General features: G+C 52.4%; 1 protein-coding gene across 1 annotated transcript in view; it reads left to right on the plus strand.

The window, feature by feature from the left end:
• Nucleotides 1-12,955, plus strand: part of NALF2 (NALCN channel auxiliary factor 2) — a 32,284-nt gene extending 19,329 nt beyond the window's left edge. The window contains exons 2-4 of the mRNA XM_029997016.1: nt 4,197-4,368; nt 4,948-5,641; nt 11,976-12,955. Coding sequence (XP_029852876.1) covers nt 4,197-4,368; nt 4,948-5,366 — 591 coding nt within the window. The 3' untranslated portion in view covers nt 5,367-5,641; nt 11,976-12,955. The remainder of the gene's footprint in view (nt 1-4,196; nt 4,369-4,947; nt 5,642-11,975) is intronic.
• Nucleotides 12,956-18,542: the final 5,587 nt, after the last annotated feature.

Genomic DNA, 18,542 nt, shown 5'->3' on the forward strand with positions numbered 1-18,542 from the left:
CACGGTCCTCTGCCACGGGACGCGGTGTAGCATCCCTCCTCTCCGGGCTGCACGTGTCCCCAGGTGGGAGCCGTGAATGCAGCCAGGACCTGGGAAGCAGCGCGGGGGAGAGTCAGAGATGATTAAAGGGCTGGGAGGGAGACTCGCAGGAAATGTGAGAGAGTAAATCAGTCAAGCTTGCCTAAGTTATGACTAAATGGGGAGCGTGATACATCTGCAAATATTAGAAATGTGTAAACAGAGAGGAGGGAGAGGGATGGTTTATGGAATGATTGAAGGGAATGAACTTTTGGATGGAAAAATGTAGGTCAAGTATGAAGGAAAAGTTGTAGGCAGCGAGACGAGTGCTTTCAGCAGTGAAACAACCTCCTCCGGAAACACGAGGAAGTCCCATTGATGGAGACGTTTAACGCTAAGTCGGATGAGGGCCTGGAAAACAGGGTGAGCGGGAGGGATGGATTCGGTGTGTCCCACGTGGTCCTTCCACCTGCACCCTCCAGGCTGGCAGGTGGGGCCGGGCACACCGGTGGCACCCGTCTGGGTCCGTGCAGGCTGCGCCGGGCTTCGGGGGGTCCTCCGGGGCTGACAAGGGTGACCTTGTCCTTAGGGAGCAGTTATCCTGCAGCCGTCGCTTGTGAGGGTCCACGTGCAGCACTTCTGTGTCCCCTTGGCACCGGGGAAGCGTGGAGCAGCATCCTCGCGCCGCTGCTCGCCCCGGGGAGGCGAGCACCCACCGCCGGCCCCGGGCAGCACCTTGGTTGTGGATCACGTTGCAGAGTTGATCCCCTTCCCATTCCTGACCCGTTTGTGGATGGATGCTGGGGTCTGCTGTTGCGTATGCTGTCACTTTGGCACTTGCAACAGAATTTTTGTGAGCAAATACGGCACTGCGAGCTGTATATAAATGCTGCACTTCACCTATTTGCTATTTATTGTTCATTACCGTGGAGCACTGAAGAGCGTGTGCAAGAGAGAGACTGAAGTGGCAGGGCACTGTTTGGTGCTATGTGACTGGTAGACTTGTTGCATAGAAAAAGCCCAAATGATTACTCACAAAAAGGGAGTGGCAAGTTATCTTTTTCTGGTACGTATCTTAATTCTTGTTTAAATTTGCAGGCTGTTTGTGGTGTAGTTAATGCATCCAGTTTTTAATCCCGAAAACTTTATGACTTTGGGGAGAATTCATCCCACCCAACTTCAGCCATTTAAAATTCAAGCAGCTAGTCGATGCTAGCTGTCAGAAATCCTCTCCAGCCAACAGGGAAAGAGAGCAGCACCTCCAGCCTCCTCGCTGTTGGGTGGTCGGGGTGCTTCGGAGGGTTGCGTTGTTCTCAGGCTGCCCTCTATTGCCAATAAAGGCAGCCCAAATAACTAACACAGATAATTAATCATAATTAAAATAATAACCAATTTTTAGAAGATTGAAATTAAGGAAATTCACCCCTTCCTGAATACCTTAAATCTCCAATAGACCTAGAAACTCTTTGGAAAACATGTTTCATAGCGATTTCGACAGGAGTGCTTGCTGGGGGCAGGTCCACATGCCTGCCCGCTGCCTGCCCGGCCCGTCGGGGCTGCGGTGGGATGCTTGTGCCCTCTAACAGGGAGAAGGGGAAGGCATCACCTTCAGCCCGGGGAGCCGGTGCCCCTGCCTGCAGGGCGGCTGCCCGCTCTCCTGGGGCTGCTGTCTGCCATCCTCGGTACATCCCTCCCGGAGGCATCCCCACGTTTCGGGCTGTCCCATAGCATGTCTTTGCAGCTGCAAGCTCTCTGAGGCAGGGACCTCTCCAGTTTGCTCCAGATTACGTGCATGTCTGTAGTCGTGTGTAAACAACAGCATCGTGTCGAGGTAGGGACTTGCTGAGTCCTCGGCCTGAAGTAAAGATGTGTCCCATCTGGCTAAGTCCTGGACAGTCAGTGGATGGTTTGAAGCCCGTTTTACACCTTCTGGTTCTCCGTCCCATCTATCGTAAGGCATCGGTGTCCGCTGAGACGTCTAACCTTCCTTTACGTCCCATTGAGGTCCCGTGGATGCTTTCCCAAAGGAGAAAAGCTCATCGCGCTTGCGGGGTGTCGTGTGCCACCCTCCTGAGGGGTCCTTCTGTGTCCTCCTCACTGCCCCACTGTCCCCTCGGGAGCAGAGGCTGGTGGGGAGGACATGGACTGCAGCTGGGGCTGGGGCATCCCTGGAGCATGGGCCGTGCTGGCCTGTCTCCCCTCCTCCTCCTCCTCCTCGGTCCTGGGGGAATCAGCTAGGACAGATGCCGATCCAGACCTCGAAGCTCTCCCTCCCGGTTGTGTCCTCACAGTCTGCTTGCAGAGTCAGTCCCTTCTCTGGAGCCGTTCCACTTTGTCTAAGTAATTAACATCCAACAGGCTAGGGAGAAAAAGCAGGACCGCAGCTGAATTTCCCACATCTCAGCTGAAAGCCCTGACCACAGGGCTATTGACTGCTCTGAAAGGCTTGCTCCATATGTTGTGTCCTGGTCCCGATTAAACTTCTTGTGATGAAAGTTTCACCAAAACTAACATGCTTCCATGAAAATTCTGGTTTTCATGATTTGGCATTTTCCAGGAAAAAAAAAAAAAAAAAAGAAACTAAAATAACTAGCCAAGAATTTCCCAACCAGCTTTAATCCTGAGACACTACCATGGTCCAAACAAATGATGATAAGGATCTATGGAAACATGGGGAAACAAAGAAGTGATGTTTTTAAAGCCTCCAGAAAATAAAAATGCAGCTGGAAGGAGGAGCACGGGTTTTTCTCCAAGCACGCCGAGGAGGGAAATTCATTCCCTTTGAATCACGGGGAGTCCTTTCTAGTTGGTTTCAAAGGAAGTTGGATGTGGTCATTAACATGACCTTAACTCTATTGCTAGTGCCTAGATATATTCATAGATGAGCTGGAAGTGCCACAGAGGGTGCTGCTCTTCCCAGCGGTGTCATGGGTTTCTTGCAGCCTGAGGAATGACTGCTTACCACGAGAAATGAGAGATCTCCCTCCCTTTTACAGCAAGCGAAGACAAACAATTTCCACCGGTGCCTGATGCTTTGGGAGATAAGGGGGGATGCAGGAGATACGGTCTTAACCGAAACCATCTGGGCTGTGCCCAGCCAGCTGCGATGGGCACGAACGCACAGAGGGTGGAAGGGAAGAGCTGGGTTTTGCTGAGGAAGGTCATCTCGGTCAGCTGCAGATGAAAGCTGCTTTCTCTCCCCTGCTCGTGAGTGGCTGTGGCAGTGGTGGAGGACCCGAGGGAGGGGGATCGGGAACTGGGAACCAGGCAGACTGGAGAGGCAGGGGTTGTGGCACAGCCATGCAGTCGCAGGTGAACCCCCAGGTTGCTTTTGCTTCTGGAAATGTTGGCAAGTACAGCTCTAACCAGCGGAGAGGCGAGCAGAGCGCATGGGGGCATCTGTACCGCTCTTTGGTACATTCGTTTGAGTGTCAAAATATGCCTGTAAAATGAACGTGTTCCCCTGCAAGGTCTGCCCATTTGAGCCAAAACACACAGCACAGCGAAAAGTGCCAGATGGGAATCTCCCCCAGAACCAGGTAGATGAGTGGGGAAGGTGAGGAAGGTGTTACTTGGTGGCAGAGAGGGACAAGCCTGAGGCTGCAGTGGCCGCGGGTACCGCATCCCGGCGGTGCCTGCCTGCTTCTGGCTGGCAGCTTTTCCAGCAGGCAGAGACCTTTGAAAATTTCCAGTAAAGGATCAGCCCGCGGTCTGTTTTGCTGTCCCGTGTTCAGAGCCAATGGGGACCAAAGTGCTTCAGAGGAGGCATAAATCCCTACCCTGCCGCGGGGGATTGGCGGGGTGTCTCTGGCAGGAGGAAGATGCTCTGGGACAGGGGATAAGCAGCGCTTGAATTTTTCACGTGATGGACCGAGCTCTCGGGCCACCCGTCTTGGCAGAGTCATGGCAGTCTGTCGCAGTGCCTGTCTGTAGGGGACGTTAGTCCGTGTGGTTAATTCGCTTTCTTTTTTTGGTGGATTTAGTTTGTTAGATGAGGTCCACAGTCCCAACGCTTCAGCGGTTTATTCTAATTGATCGGTGAGTTCAGTAAGCGACCCCGATTTCTCACGTGAGCCGAGAGGAGTTCTCCCTTCCCCTTTTTACCCCGTGTCTCTGCGATGCTTCGGCTACCCCGGTGTTTGGGGAGGTGACATGTCCCTCTCGGTGGCTTCCCCTAGGCTGTCTACAAGGCCTGGCTGTGCTCCGAGTATTTCAACGTGACCCAACAACAGTGCCGACACCGGATCCCATGCAAGCAATACTGCCTGGAGGTGCAGACCAGGTGCCCGTTTGTGTTACCGGACAATGACGAGCTGATCTATGGAGGTTTGCCTGGCTTCATCTGTACGGGTAAGGAGGTCCGGGGAGCGGGGCCGGGCTCCCGCACGCCCCGGGGGGCACGAGGGGACAGGGCAGGGGTGGGTGCTGATGAGCCCCGTCGCACTTTTGCAAGCCACGCACCAGATTTTGAAGGCTTTTTGGGGGCGGAGGGGGAGGAGGTACAGCGTGGAAGCACTGCCTGACTGCCGAAACGTGGCCGTCTGGGGGTGAGGCGTGAGCGGTTAACGGAGACACAGCAACAGCCCGACAGCTTAGCGCAGGACGTGACAGCCCTACCTCTAATTGAAAGCTAAAGCAAGCATGTAAGGGGCTGAAGGTGACGGGATTGAAGCAGGGCCGGGATGTTTGACTGCTACAAGCGGCGTTCGGGGAGTCCCGAACGCACCCTGAGGCGGTGGTCTCTGCTTGCCGGTCTGCAGGCTCGCAGCCCCGTCGAGGGCCGGTCCCGGGGGGTCTCTGGGTGTCCCGGTTCTCAGGTTCTGCCCGTCCCGCGGTGCGCGGCTGGCAGGCACCGGGGCTCGCTCCCTCCGCAGCCCCGTCCGCAGTCTCCCGCTGACCCCCTCCTCTTCCTCCGCTTCCTTCCCGCAGGGCTGCTGGAGAACCAGCTGCCCGACGAGGAGGCCAAGTGCTGCGAGGTGCAATGGGACTCCTGCGACCACCCCCCAGACAGCAACGGCAACACATCCCCCGAATCCACCGCGTCAGAGTCACTCCATTTCCACCGCCACGACCCCCACCTCCATCACCAGCGGCAGAACCACTACCACCTCTACCACCACCACCACCACCACCACCAGTACCACCAGCCCCACTCCCCATCCTTGCTGCCGGTCTCCGCAGGGTCTCGCCTCGGCAGCAGCAGGATCAGACTGTGCGTGCTGGTCCTGATGCTTCTCCACACCATGGTGTCCTTCTCGAGCGTGCACGGCGGCGGCGGGGCGGCCGGCGGAGGGCTTAGCCTGGAGGCCCTGCCCGCCCTGGAGGAGAGCGTGGCACGGGACGAGTGACACGGAGGGGAAAGCCGACCTCCAAGAAGAACGCCAGATCTTTTTCCACTAAGGGGGGCACATGCTATTCCTCCAATGGGAGGCACGGGATTGGGGGTGACGCACACACACACACCCCCGCACATACCCCCAAGAGCTGCTCGCCGCGGGGCATCCCCGTGATGAAGAGTCTCTAATGCGCACAGGGCTGCGGGACTCGGCTTTGAGAAGGGTTCGGTCAGTAGCAGCCGGGCAGCGTGGCGTGCCCGGCCTCGCCGAGGCGCCGGCGCGGGAAGGTACGGCACGGGGGGAGCGGAGGGGAGGGGGGTCCCTTGGGAAGAGGTGTCCCCGTGGGACTGCCGCGCATCTCCCGGCCGCCTGCCGCGAGTGCCTTGGGCGCCCGCACCTTACCTGCCAGCGACATGCCAAGGGTTTGACGGTCGGCCCAGCACCCATTTCTTTTCCTCCTCGGTCTGTAAATCCCGAAGGGCCAGGCGGGCAGGGAGGCAGCCCCTCTTGGCACAGCCTTGCCCCCCCGCTCCTCCTGTCCCAGGGGACAAACCCACCGACTCAAGGCAGAGCCATCCTCGCGGGGTGCAGCGTCCTCAGCGCGGCATTCCCCTCGCTGGTGGGATTTGGGGGACAGGAGTGGGACGCTTTTATGCTACACTGTGGTACTACTCGGGGTTCGTCTCGTTACGTCCCCGACCTGCTCCTCCAGCCTTGCCTCTCCTGCTCCTCTGTGCAAGGAGGTGGAGAGGGAGGGGGGAGGCATGGAGCAGGAGGGACGTCCCCAGCATTCCCACGTCCCACTTTGCCAAGTGTCCCCATGATTTGGTTTAACCTTTTTTGCTTTCTTTCCTGACCGGAGTGGCTGGTGTCCGAGAGGAGTTAGGGAGATGTGACTCCAGCAGTGCACAGGCTAAGAGAGGGAGGGGAATCGCGCGTCGTTAACAGTTGGATGCGGGGCATCAGAAGGCATCCTTCCATGCTTCCCAGCTACAAATCATCGACTGGATGGCAGAAGGACTGGGCAAAAAGGGCTGGAGAAATCTGGCTTGTAGGGAGAGTCTCCCACACAAAGAAGAGGCGCTAATAAAGCCCAGCTGGGGAAGAGAGTTTTTATGAATACTTTCTATCCACAGATGCCCCCCAGATAAGAAAATTTCTAGGAGCCCAGCTGGGGCAGCTGGACTCAGCCGGGCAAGGTGCTGGCTGGTGCAGCCTCATTTGGCTCACTTAGTGGTTTTTTTTTGGTTTTTTTTTTAACCTGAGCTCAGCATATCCAGGGATTCAGCCCCAAACAGACATCAGATCCTGCTTTCCTAGGAAACTCCCAAGTTCTCCACCCACCCACCGGGAACTGTTCCCAGCATGAATACTGTGAGGTGGTGCACGGGGGACGGCGCTGCGCCGCCGGGCCAGGCACCAGAGACGAGAAAGTTTATTCTGGCTGTGGGCGAGGGGAAGGAGGAGGGTGCGTTTTAGCACTAGTCAGCTGCAAAATGTCCCGGTCACGATTCGGATGTGAACTTGCTCGTTGCCTACAGAGGACGTGTGACGGTCCGTCTGTTTCTAGGCTGCCTCTTGACGGGGAGCCGACAGCAGAGCCCAGGGTGGATCGCTGCTGGAGCAGGAGGAATGTCCTGCTGCATCTCAAACCGATCCCAGGTCCCTGCGAGGGTCCAAGAAGTCACGGAGTTGAGGACTGTAAGAGCTTTGTGGTTTCTGGTCTGTTGAGGTGAAGCAAAACCAAGCAGAGCCCCATGAGCAAAGCTACTTCCTACCCGGCTGGAAGAAGGAAGTACCGGGCATCTCATGGGAAGGACAGGTTTCCTGACGTTTCCAGCCCATTTCCAGACCAAAGAGGCTCTGAGAAGCAGCTGAATGTTTGATTTCTGCTTTGACTTGAATCTCAGAGCTTTGGGGTAATGTTTACACATTATCAGTTGCCTGTTACCAAAGTCCCGCAGATAAAAAAGCCTGTGAACCCGCTGTCCCTTGGTTATCGGGCTGGGAGAGGTGGTGGTCACAGAAGATGCAGAGAGTGTTTCCCGAGCAGATTTCCTTGCTGTTGCTACCCAGAAAAGGTAGGACGATTCTCGTTTGACTATTCCTCACAGCATCTGTCTATTTTCAGTCTAGTTCACACCAATCTGAGAACTTGGGACATGCAACAGTTCAGCAAACAGGGATCTGAGTCCTCCGTTTGCTCTGCTGCTAAGACGTGAGTCGTGTAGCTGCTTTGATGACTAGCAAAAGCATACAGCCAGACCGAGGGAGGGAGCACAGTCCTGTGCCTGCCTCGAGACAGCCGGATCCGGTTCACTCTTAAGGAAATTAGATTTTTCATGTACTGCCAAGAGTTAAGCTAATTCCAGGCGCCTCTCTCAGAGATAGGCTGCATCCAATCTTCGAACGACTCATCTAGAGAGAGAAGAATAGCCCAGTGTGGTGCGTCAGCAAGTGGCCCTGAGTCACTGGCCCTATTCATTGTCTGCTGGTGTGACGCTGAGCAGCGCCCGAGCCCGCACGCTCGCAGGCGACGTGGTGTTACCGGCTCGCTCTTCTGCACCCCGTGTGCGTGTGTAAACCCCGTGCAAAGACCGTTCTTGAGGGGTTCGTGCCCTTCTGCTTGCCTGGAAGCTGTTCTGCACCGCCGGCGAGCGGAGTGATGGACCAGCGCGTTGGCATCAGTCCAGGCTGGGGCGGGTTGTGGTGGCTCCGAGCGCGGAGGTTTTGTGACGGGCGATTGCCACGGAGCTGCGGGAGCGAGGTCAGATTAGCCCAAGTTATCTTCAGGGACTAGGGGAGGCTGGCAGGGTTTTGCTGGAATAACCTGGGAGCTGTGACAAATGTCGTCACCTTCCATAACACCAGCTGATGAGCTTCATCTCGGGAGGCGGGGAGCCCACGCTCCATCCCAAAGAATCTGAAAGCTGAGCCATTTCAAAAATGGGGTCTTTAGCGTGATTACTGAGGAGGTGTCGTTGCGTCAGCCTCGTCAGCCGGGGAGCGAGGAGGCAGTTAGGCTGTAGCCGGAGGAGATCCGCACGTTTTCCAAGCTGCGGCTTCCCGGGAGGTGTTCACGTGAGGATAACGTGCCGGGTCGGCAGGGATGCTGCCGGGTCCGCGGGCAGGGGGAGCGCGCGGGGTGCGGAGCCGCGCTGGCAGGCGCAGGGCTGGGATTTTACCTAGTGTGACTGGAAGGAAAGTGCTGAGTCTTCACAGACCAAGGCTTTTGGAAGGAGTTCTTTTATTTAGCGAGTCTGGGCTGCTGTCAATAAGTTCTGTGGTTTTAGGGCACCATATGCTGTATTCAACACTTTGCCAATCTCGTTAAATGAATCCAGACTAGGCTGTTCACAGAACAGGACGGAGCAGCTGGAAGCGGTGTATGTCGCAGTCCATCATTATAAGGCTGTCGGATAAAAACCTTCTCTTTGGTCTGACATTACAACCTTAATAATCCTCCATCCATATTAGCTTTCTCTTTGCTATATAAAAGAAAAGTCCAGAAAGGAGACGTTAACATGTCTCCGTTAATACCACTGACATTATTTTTATTAAAATGTGGAGTGAATGTGCCTGGGATAAGGAGAGAAATGGTTTCTCTGCCCTGTGCGTGCAGGTAGGCTTCAGCCCGAGCCCCTCCTGTGCCCAACGCAGGCCTGGGACCAGGAGCCCTTGGCAGAGCTGCGCTCCTGCAGCCTCCTGGGACCTTGGAAAACACCAGGATTTATCCTGCCAGGAATTTCAAACCAAGGTGCTTTCTCCTTTTCAATTCAATGATCTTATTTTCTTCCCCCCAAAGAAGGCGCCACGCATTGGTATTAATATGTAAACCTCAACCTTTCCTTCAGTGGATAAACTTCTCTCTGCTCGGAGAAAAATGCCCATCGGAAAGCAGTGATTCCTCCCTGCCCTCCTTGGCAAGAGGCTTTCTCTGCCTGGGGGAGCCGAGGGGTGATGCTGTCCCGGGGGGGATCTGGATGCAGGAGCGGGTGCGGGCAGAGCAGACAGGGCTGCAGGAGGAAAGGTAGCTGGGTCCTGCCCGGCTGGAGCGTTAGTCCTGGGTTTTGCACTTTAATGTAACTGCCAGTTGTACAAATTAATTAAAAATAACTGAAGAAAAATCCCAAAGAAAGGCCCTGCTTCCTCTGGTGAAGATTAATCATTAGTTGAGCCTTTTTCTTATGAAAATACAGATCCATGGTAGCCCCAGGCAAAAGATTCCCAGGGAGAGCCCTCACCATTCGTGCTCTGAGTTAGGGAAATCGCTTTGAAAGCATCTGACAACTAAAGCAGAACATGTTGAGTAACTTGGCAACACTCAGAAAACATCTTGAAATGGTTTTTGTTCAACACATTTTGCTTTGCTTCAATAGGAGATGTCAGGGCAGTTCATTCACTGCCACTCAGGACTGCAGGCGATGCTGGGAGAGGGTTCCTCTGCCCGCGTTTAAAAAAAGAAAAAAGAAAATCCCTGATATCTGCTGCTCCCAGGGCAGGATCCTCCTCGGCGATGCGACGGAGCTTCCCATTGCCGAGCTCTGTGGGTCCCTTCTGGCCGGCGAGGTCTCCCCGCGCCGCGTTTGCCGGGGAGGTGGGTGAGTTACAGCACGGAGCGGGGCCGTTTGCGCTGCCGGTGGGACAGGGTCCCCCCCGTCCTGCAGCGAGGGGGCACTGCCTTGTGCTCAGCCTTGGGATTGAAGGCTCTGCCCTCAAAAAGTCATGCAGCGGCTTGTGATAAATTATAACATGATACCTCGCTACCACCCTGGAAAGGAATGCCTATAGACATTGGTAGAGACAAACATAGTTGGATTCTGCGAAAATCCCTATTAAAATCTATGTGATGTGGCAGACAATTTTGTTTATGGACTTTTTGAGCTGCCCTGTGGCTTCCCATCCATGGGGCTATAAATCTCTCTTAAATTATACTTGGAAAGTTAGGAAGGGCAGTGGCTAATGTTTAGGCATGACGTTAATAACGATCTACTTTAGCCCATCAAACAAAAAGTCAGCTCTTGGGCATCCCAGCGGGGTGACGAAACCCCGTGATGGCCCCTTCTCGCCCCAGGAGGAGCCTCTTTGGAGCTCCTGGATCACGGCGGCTCTGGGGGGGCTGCACAGGTCCAAGCATCCTTTAGGTTTCTTTCAGGAGTGAAGGTTTTCAGCAGCTCTTTTGGGGTGTTCTTGGTCCATGTGGCTCTTTGGGTGATTGCTTCCAGTCCTGCACATCACTGCAGGGAGGTGGATAGGAATAAGCCTGCTCTGCTTGCCCTCTGAGTGCCAGCCAAGAGCCAGCACCTGACTCCTGAAAAATCCCAGCGGTTTACACCATTCCTGCAGCCCCAGGCTCCATCTCAAACAACGAAGCCAGCACCAACCACGCTCCTCACGGCTGAGCGGAGAAGAGCATCCTCCCCAAAATGGGGCTCCCAAAAACGCGGGCTGGTCCTTGGCGGGGGGGGGGTCCCACATGAGGCCTTCCGCAGCGTGGTCCCTGCAGGACGTGCAGCTACCTCCTCCCGGGACGTAGGCTGGTGGATGCTCATCCCGCTGGGCGTAGGGGAAGGAGGAGGTTTTCCTCCATCCCGGGTCGTGCACAGCTGCACTGAGACCCTGCGAGGGAGGTCACCGGCATCAGCAGTTTCCAAAGGGATCTTCAGTTCTGCCCTTCTGGGATGAAGGGAGCAAAGGAAAGGCTGTGGTCGTACGCGAAGGATAAATCATTTTCAAATAAGGATCGTAAATAAAATTAAATAATTCCTTTTAAAAGTTGTTGGGGATTTTATCAAAGCTCTCAGCCCTCGCTCGCAGGACTGGGTGTTCACGGGCAGATGGGCTGAGTTACTAAACGCCATTCCTCCAGCTTCCTTTCATACGCTGCGTATCTAGTACTTTTGTTCGAAACAAGGTCAGGAGTGGTTTCCAGTCTCGTTAGCATTTTATGATGATTCTTTTTCGGCCCGGGAAGTCGACAACTTTGCTTGTTGTAAACTGAAACTCAAAAAAAAAATTAGGTTTGGCTTATGAAATTTGGGGTTGGTTTTACCATTTTTAAACGTATTTGGGAACTGTACGTGCTTGAGTTGCGAAACAAAAAGACATTTCAAGCCAGACAGTTATTTTTTTTTATTTTGAAACTTGTCAAAACAAGCCATATTGATAATTATGACCAATTTTTTTCAAATTGAGAAATGTATCAAGAACAGCTCTTTCCCACAAAACCTTTCATTTTCAAAAAATAAAATGAAAAAAATCAATCACACTTTTTCTGCTCGCACAGTTGGAACTGGTGGCAGTGGATTCGGAGAGAATAGCAATTTGTAAGGAATTCCAACCAGCTCTACTTAAAATAGCATCCAGCCAGTTTCTTGGGGGCAGTAGGCTGAGCGGCTCCGTGGTGAAAGCAAACTGGAGAGCTGCCTTTCTTACCGGGATGGTTTCAGTCCTGGATAACACACCTTGGGAACCGCAGGGGCACGTTCCCCGTGGGAATTCGCTGCTGAGATGCCTGGGAGGAAGCATCTCTTCTTCCCTAGGTCCTCGGCCGGTGGCGGGTGCCCCCAGCCATCCCTCTAACCAAGCTCTCTTTTCTTTTCCAAACCAAAATGAATCCAGCTTCTTCTAGCCTTCAGTACATTCAGACATCACAGTTGCGGGATGCCTTCAAAACCTGAGATACTCCCGTACGTTCACGGGAGTTTAAATTTGGAAGAAATTCAATGCGCTGGTCCGGCGGGGATGCCACAAAGCAAGAGAAGCAACCGCCGCGGTTCAACAAGAACCGTTTTAAGGGAGAGCACCGAAGAGAGCCCCAAAGAAAGCATCCTTGCCCTCTTGCCCTTCTCCGTTGGGAGCACGGGAGATGCCGTTTCTGGCAGCCGAGGCGAGGTCTCTCTCTGCCCCTCTGCTGCCGGCGAGGGCCGGGCTGGGGGGTCCCGGCACGCCGGCGGGCACGAGGCGCGGGGGGGACCTCGGCAGGGACCGGGATGGCTTTGCCTGTGTGTGTGTGACCAGGCTGCTTGTGACCGAACCCTTCTCAAGTGCTCGTGAAATGTCGGTGGTTACAGAGCTCAGACCTACAACAAAAAAGGTCCTTTTACAGTACGTGGTGGCGGGGTGAAAAAAACCAACAAAACCAACCATACTGCTGAAGTCAAAATATTCTTTCTAATCCCCCTGCCCGGTTTCTCTTTCTTTCCAGCTTTCTTCCTCTGCCTCCCGGACCCTCCCTCTCTGTTCCCACCCCCCTTCTGTTTCTCTTTCTCCCCTCTGTCATAAGAAAGTGACTGTGTCCTCGAGGGGACAGTTTTCTTATGCCATTTTATACACTGTGCTTCATGTTTAGAACTTTTTTGCACTAGTTCCTATTACATTTATTTTCCAAAATGGTTTGACAGAAAACAAACAAAAAAACCCAACAAAAACACAAAACCATGCTATAATTCAGTTGTATTAAAAATATTATCCTACTACTCTCTGTGTTCAATAGTCTCTGTACCTGTAATGCTTTCAGTTCTGTTGTATTTTGGGGCAGAGGTTTTCTCCGCTCCTTGTTTAACCCAGTAAAGAAATAAAATGTTAAGAATTGATGATAACATCCTCCTCCCTTTCTCTGCGGTTTAATTTGGGCCGTGTAGGTCCCGGCGTGCTGCTCGCCGTCCAGGGAGACACGGTGGGACGGGCTGCCGGCCCCCTGCTCCCCACCAGAACCTGCCCTGCAAACTCGGTCTGTCTGTCCTACGGGTGTTTTTTTCCTGCGAAATCCAATCTCACATGGAGGACAGAAGAGGCAGAATGGAGGGACAATAACCCTGCCTTACTGAATTTGATTTCGTAACCTTTCTTTATATTCTTTTGTTTCTTGCCTTCACATTTCTTGCCATGGGGCTCACCTCAGAACAATAGGGGCAAAGACTGTCACCAAGAGATTCATCAGAGAATAATGACTAAACCAGGGTATCCAAATTTTGCCCAGCTGAAGTCCACACCCACATATAATCTGGAATTAATTCATCTGGACAACAGATCTCGGCATGCAACAGAGCTAGGACACTCCGCTCCAAATTGAATGCTGCATGCCAGGCTGCAAAAGGCCATGTAATAAAACTCTGAAGTTACACTTTGGCCATTCCTACCCCGAGCTGAAAATCCTTAGTTTGGAAAGAAGACGAGGAAAAGAGAGCAAAAAAAGGAAGGACATTGGACGGAGATAGAAATAATTTTTTAAAAAGCAGATTGGTGCAGAAGGCGAACACGAGGGGAGGGCACTGGGAGGCATCGGCTCTGCTGTGAAACTGGGGCAGAGAAGAAGAAGTGGTGGGTGCAGGCAGGGAGGCACAGAGAGCACGGCCAGGGAGTGGGGTGTCCGGTGTGTAGCTCCATGCGGGGCTGGGTGGGTAAATAATTAGCGGGATATATCACGGCTAGAACTGAAGGTGTCATTTTCTGGCCTCTCGCAAGGTTCTCATTCCCCTCTGCCCACACCAAATCGTCTACAAGAGACCGGTTTCCTTTGTGGCTTAGAAAGGAAAAAAAACCAAAAAATCTATTTTCTCGAGTTCCTCAAAGAGAGGAGCCGGCCCAGGAGCGGGATGCTGTGCTGGAAGGCTTGTGCTCAGGCGTGGAGCCGGGGCTGCTGGCGCCCGGCTGGGCTGAGCCCAGGGTTCCTGCTGCTGCACCGTCCCCTTTCCTCTCCTTTTGCCTGCGGGGACACCGTTGGCTCTTCTCTCCTCTTTGCCCCGCGTGGAGCCAATATCCATATTCAGCCCTTCAGCTGCAAAAAATCCAAAGTATTCCAGGACTGCCTGTCCTGACCCGCGCACCTTTTTACGCAGGTACGCATCTCTTCCCTGGCCACTAATGGTAGCAGATGGATCGGTACCTGATTTTCATTTCCACAATGCTTTGCTCAGGGTACCCACTAGCTGGGTAGAAGATGGCATCACACCTCCTTTCAGAGGGAGCCATTTCATTGACGCAACCGCCTGGTTGTCTTTTTGTCCACAAAACCCAGAGGCAGGAGGTTCGGGACACTGGGACGGGCAGTCGGGACGGTCACGGTGCTACTCCCAGTTAGGGCAACTAGAGATCAACATTATCCCAGCCCATTTTTAACTGAAACCGTGCTGCTCGCTTGTTTCTTAAGTCACATTAAGTCATCTGCTACCCCTCACAAGGTCTCCAGCAGCAATAACTGTGTGAATTCCCACCCAATTTCTCAGGAAACCTTCACAGCTCTGGTAGGGAAGTGAGGGGACAGTGTAGATGCCATACAGGAGCACAGTTGATGCAAATCAGCAATGCTGGGGTCCTTTTTTCTAAAATCCTTTTGTCCTGCTCTGTGCCAGCCTATTGTTTTGATTTTCAGAGAGTACCATGTGCTGGTGCCACCAAGGTGTAAAGATAAGGCAAAGTCAAGATGATTTCCAGGATGAAGCGTGAATTTGTAATGGAGAAGCATGATGGCCAGCTAACAGAACAAGGGGGGTCTCTTACTATTTGCATAGAGGGGATCATGCTTAGCCCCACAGACAAACAGAAAAGCATACGCCAGCGGCTCTCTCCAGAATAGCACTCAGGTGTCTCAGGTTAGCATCTATCCTGCTGTAGGCAATTAAATCCAACTCAGCCATTGCCTAAGGTTTGCAGGGCTCCCCACTTGCTTTTAAGGTGCTTTCAATAGTGGTTCCTCATGGGTGTGTCCTGAACTGCCCCAATTTGAGCAGCTCTGGGCCTCAGCTGGGCTCTAGAAACTACACATGAGAGTCCTGCAAAGGGCTTGAGCTGCTAAATAGTCTCAGGATACAGACAGCACCAGATTTCTCAGAAAATGTGCTTGGGATCACTTTTTCCTTTGGGAGCGCTGCTGGCAGGACAGGTCCCGGCAAATCACATGCCATCGTTTGTTCCTACCGACCTCCTGCTGCAGCGATGAGAAAGCACCGGCTGGCATCTCTGCCGCACTGGGTAGGTGGTGGCTGTTTGCTACGAAGCCTTTGAAAATGGACCTGCTGCTGGAGATGAAAAGGTTGAGTCTCTGGTCTGGCAGGGAGAACGCAGGCAAAGGGTGGGAGATGTCGCTTGAGCTGCTTGCTGAGGCTGCAGGAGGTAACACCGCGGGGTGGTTCTGCTGGGCTGGGCTCAGGGTGCCGCGTGTGCTGCCGTGGCAGATGTTTAGGGGAGCCCTACAAGAGCAGGGCAAGCATACGGCAACACGCAATTAATGGGATTTCTGAGCCAGATGCAAGGCATTTCCCAGTATCTCTTTACGTAACAGCTCTGCATTGATGTTTAACTGCTGAATTTGTGTAGCTGCATTCTCGGACCCAGCTGCTCCGCCGGTATCCCCGCTCCCATGGCAGTGACTGCTGGAGTGCCGTGGTGCGTGCTTGCGCAGTTATTTGTTCTCGGCGGCTCCTTCTGGTGTCCCTGCATCTCGTCGTCTGAGACACCGCATCCCTTGCCCAGCCTCTCCAGGCCGCCCGTGGTGTGACAGACCCCAAGCATCTCTCCCCTCGGAAGAGAGGTACCGCAAGCGTGCCCTGTCTCCCTGCCTCCAGGATGCCCTGAAAGAGGGACCTGTTGGGGCTTGGCCGCCATATAAAAAGACCTCAGGATTTATGGGGCTGGAGAAGGGGGCAAGAAGGTATGTGCCTGCCCAGCCCGGGGAGCAGCGATGCTGTTCCTGAACTTGCAATGAGCACTGGGCAAAGCGTGGGGAAGGGTCTCGGTGGGCACGTGGTGCCCAAGCTGATGCAGCAGCTGAAAATCCACCCAGGAACATGCCGGTTCCCAGGGATTTCATTAGCAGGGGTTTGAAGTTGATGTGAGTTAAGTTGAATATAAATTTTCATGTCTATAGGCCTGCGGACATCAAAGTTGGAAGGCAGCATGGAGCGAGAGAGAAGTTTCTCAGCTGTAAATTTGCCTTGTGAGTCCATAAAAACTGAAACGGGCAGTGTAAAAAATATTTCTGCGGGAAAGAGGATGGAAAATGCTGCACCCCTTAGAAAACATTACAAAGCACTGCAGACCCAAATCAAACTCCAGGCTTGGAAATGCTTTGAGGTGCAAGATGGGACTTTCCGGACACTGAAATCATGGATGGGGTCTGGATTTCTAACATCATCTCTTCTGGATGTGAACTAGGAGTTCCCTTTGTTTCTCTACTTATTTATATAGTGCTTATTTATACATTTATATAGGTTCTGCATTCTGGTTTATCAAAAAAGGAAAAAAAGTATCATTTTCAAGCATGTGCGTGTAAAAACCATGCTAACTGTGTAATTCCATTTCTGAGCAATTTCAGAGCTCCTGGAGCTTCTCTGTCCTCCCCGGGTGGAGAATTACTCAGGACTCATGAAAATCAGGCAACTTGTTACCGCAGATCTAAAACTGTGCTCAAGAGCCTCATTTTTCACAGCAACATTTGAGTACGGGAGAGTAAGAATCCTGAAGAGAGAGCCTGTGTTTTCTTGTTCTTCTGACTCTTCAGTGTAAGAATGCTGTTTCAAGCTCTGTTTTCTACCTACCAGGAAGCTCAAGGATGTTTCTAGGCCTTTCAAAGTCTGTATGTTCTGGGTATATTCAAATCAGAGCACCCTGCTGTTGGCGAGGAGTTCTTTGTTTATTTTTATGTGGCCAAACAGGTATTTTTTGTGGGTTTATGGATTTTGTGACTGGGAAGTTAGTGTGATGCCACCTCAGAAAACTGATGAAAATCTTGTAGTTAAGAGTTGAAGAAATTATTAATGATCATAATTTTCCACATTTTTTTTTTTTTGCCTGGAGGACTCCTTTGTTCTCTTCTTTTTGTCTAAAATTTGCATTAAGTAAGAGCTTACAATTTATTTGTCATTAGCAACCCCCTTGCCATAGCAGAGCAGGAGTTGCCTAGATGAGCTGTAGAAAGTGGATTTATCTGGATTTTATATGTTAGATGCTATAAGCCAGGTGGGTTTTGCTGTGTGACTTCTTCCTCTCTTGCTCTATTTTTCCTGGTCTGTCTGTCTCTTGCCCGCTTTGGATCATGGCCTTGACACTGCACGATGGTCTGTGTCATTCTGTTAGATCTGTTTCAGTAACTGAGGAAGATCAAGGTCATACTGATGTGTCTCCTCCACTGAAAACATCAGTGTCCTTATTAATTCAGCTTTAATTGTACGGAAGTGAAGCCCCTTGATGGGAAAGGGCTGGGAAGGGGTGTTTCTTCTGCCTTCATGTGAAAGCAGTGGAAGTTCCTTTCCTTTCTTTCATCTTTATTGACAGAGATGCATATTTCAAGGAGAGGGTCAGGCCCAGGAGAAGGTGTTGCTGGTGCCATGTGGGACTTGGATGATCGTCCTCTTTTGTGAGCTTGCCCTGAGACAGGAGTTTACCTGAAAACCGTGTTAATTAAACCATATCAGGTGAAACTGTAGGTCCCAGTATTCTGAAAATAAAAAATAATAAAAAAAAATATTGTTAAAGCCTGAGAGTGAAGCACTGGAAGTGGGATGGCCTCGGTCATTTTGTTCCCCTTCTACAGAAGGGCAGATCCCCAGCTGCTGAGAAGATTTGGTGGTTATCAGCGGGAATGTGCTTGTCCCGTCCTGGGAACTTCTCTTTAGACAGCAGCAGAGGAGTTAGGTGAGGTTAGGCTGGATGTTGTGGGCTGAGTTTGGGAAGACCTGGACACAATCCTCCTCCTGTTGCCCTAATGAGCAAATAGATCTGGAAGGTGGGATGTGCTTAGTTATGAGTTATTTCCAGTCAAACTGTCTTATCTAAAAAGAAGTCCACTTTTTTTTTTATTCCCTGTCAACCCCCTGCTCTTCTTGGGCCCCAAGGAGTATTCCCACTTGCAACCCCGTTCCAGCCATGACCCCTCAGATCAGTGTCCTGTTTCTGTCCTCCTCCACAAACACCTAATCCCTGTTATGACATTAGCTGTACATTAAGAAAACTCACTCCTGGTGAGAGCAATCAAGAGTCTTCAGCTGGTGAAGGTGAGGGTTCACAGAAGGAGATTCTGGAGGTGAATTTGGCGTTGTGTTAGGGGAGCAACACAGACATGCCATGTGTATTCACCTAGTGCTATCCAACATGGATCCATCCCTGGCACTGCCCTTTGGGCAGCTTCCTGTAAGGAAAAGTGTGTAGGATCTGGTTTCCCTTTGGAGAGGGAAGTGTTAAGTGCAAGAA

The sequence above is a fragment of the Aquila chrysaetos genome, chromosome 21 (genome assembly GCF_900496995.4).
Source record: "Aquila chrysaetos chrysaetos chromosome 21, bAquChr1.4, whole genome shotgun sequence".
Classification (NCBI taxonomy): domain Eukaryota; kingdom Metazoa; phylum Chordata; class Aves; order Accipitriformes; family Accipitridae; genus Aquila; species Aquila chrysaetos.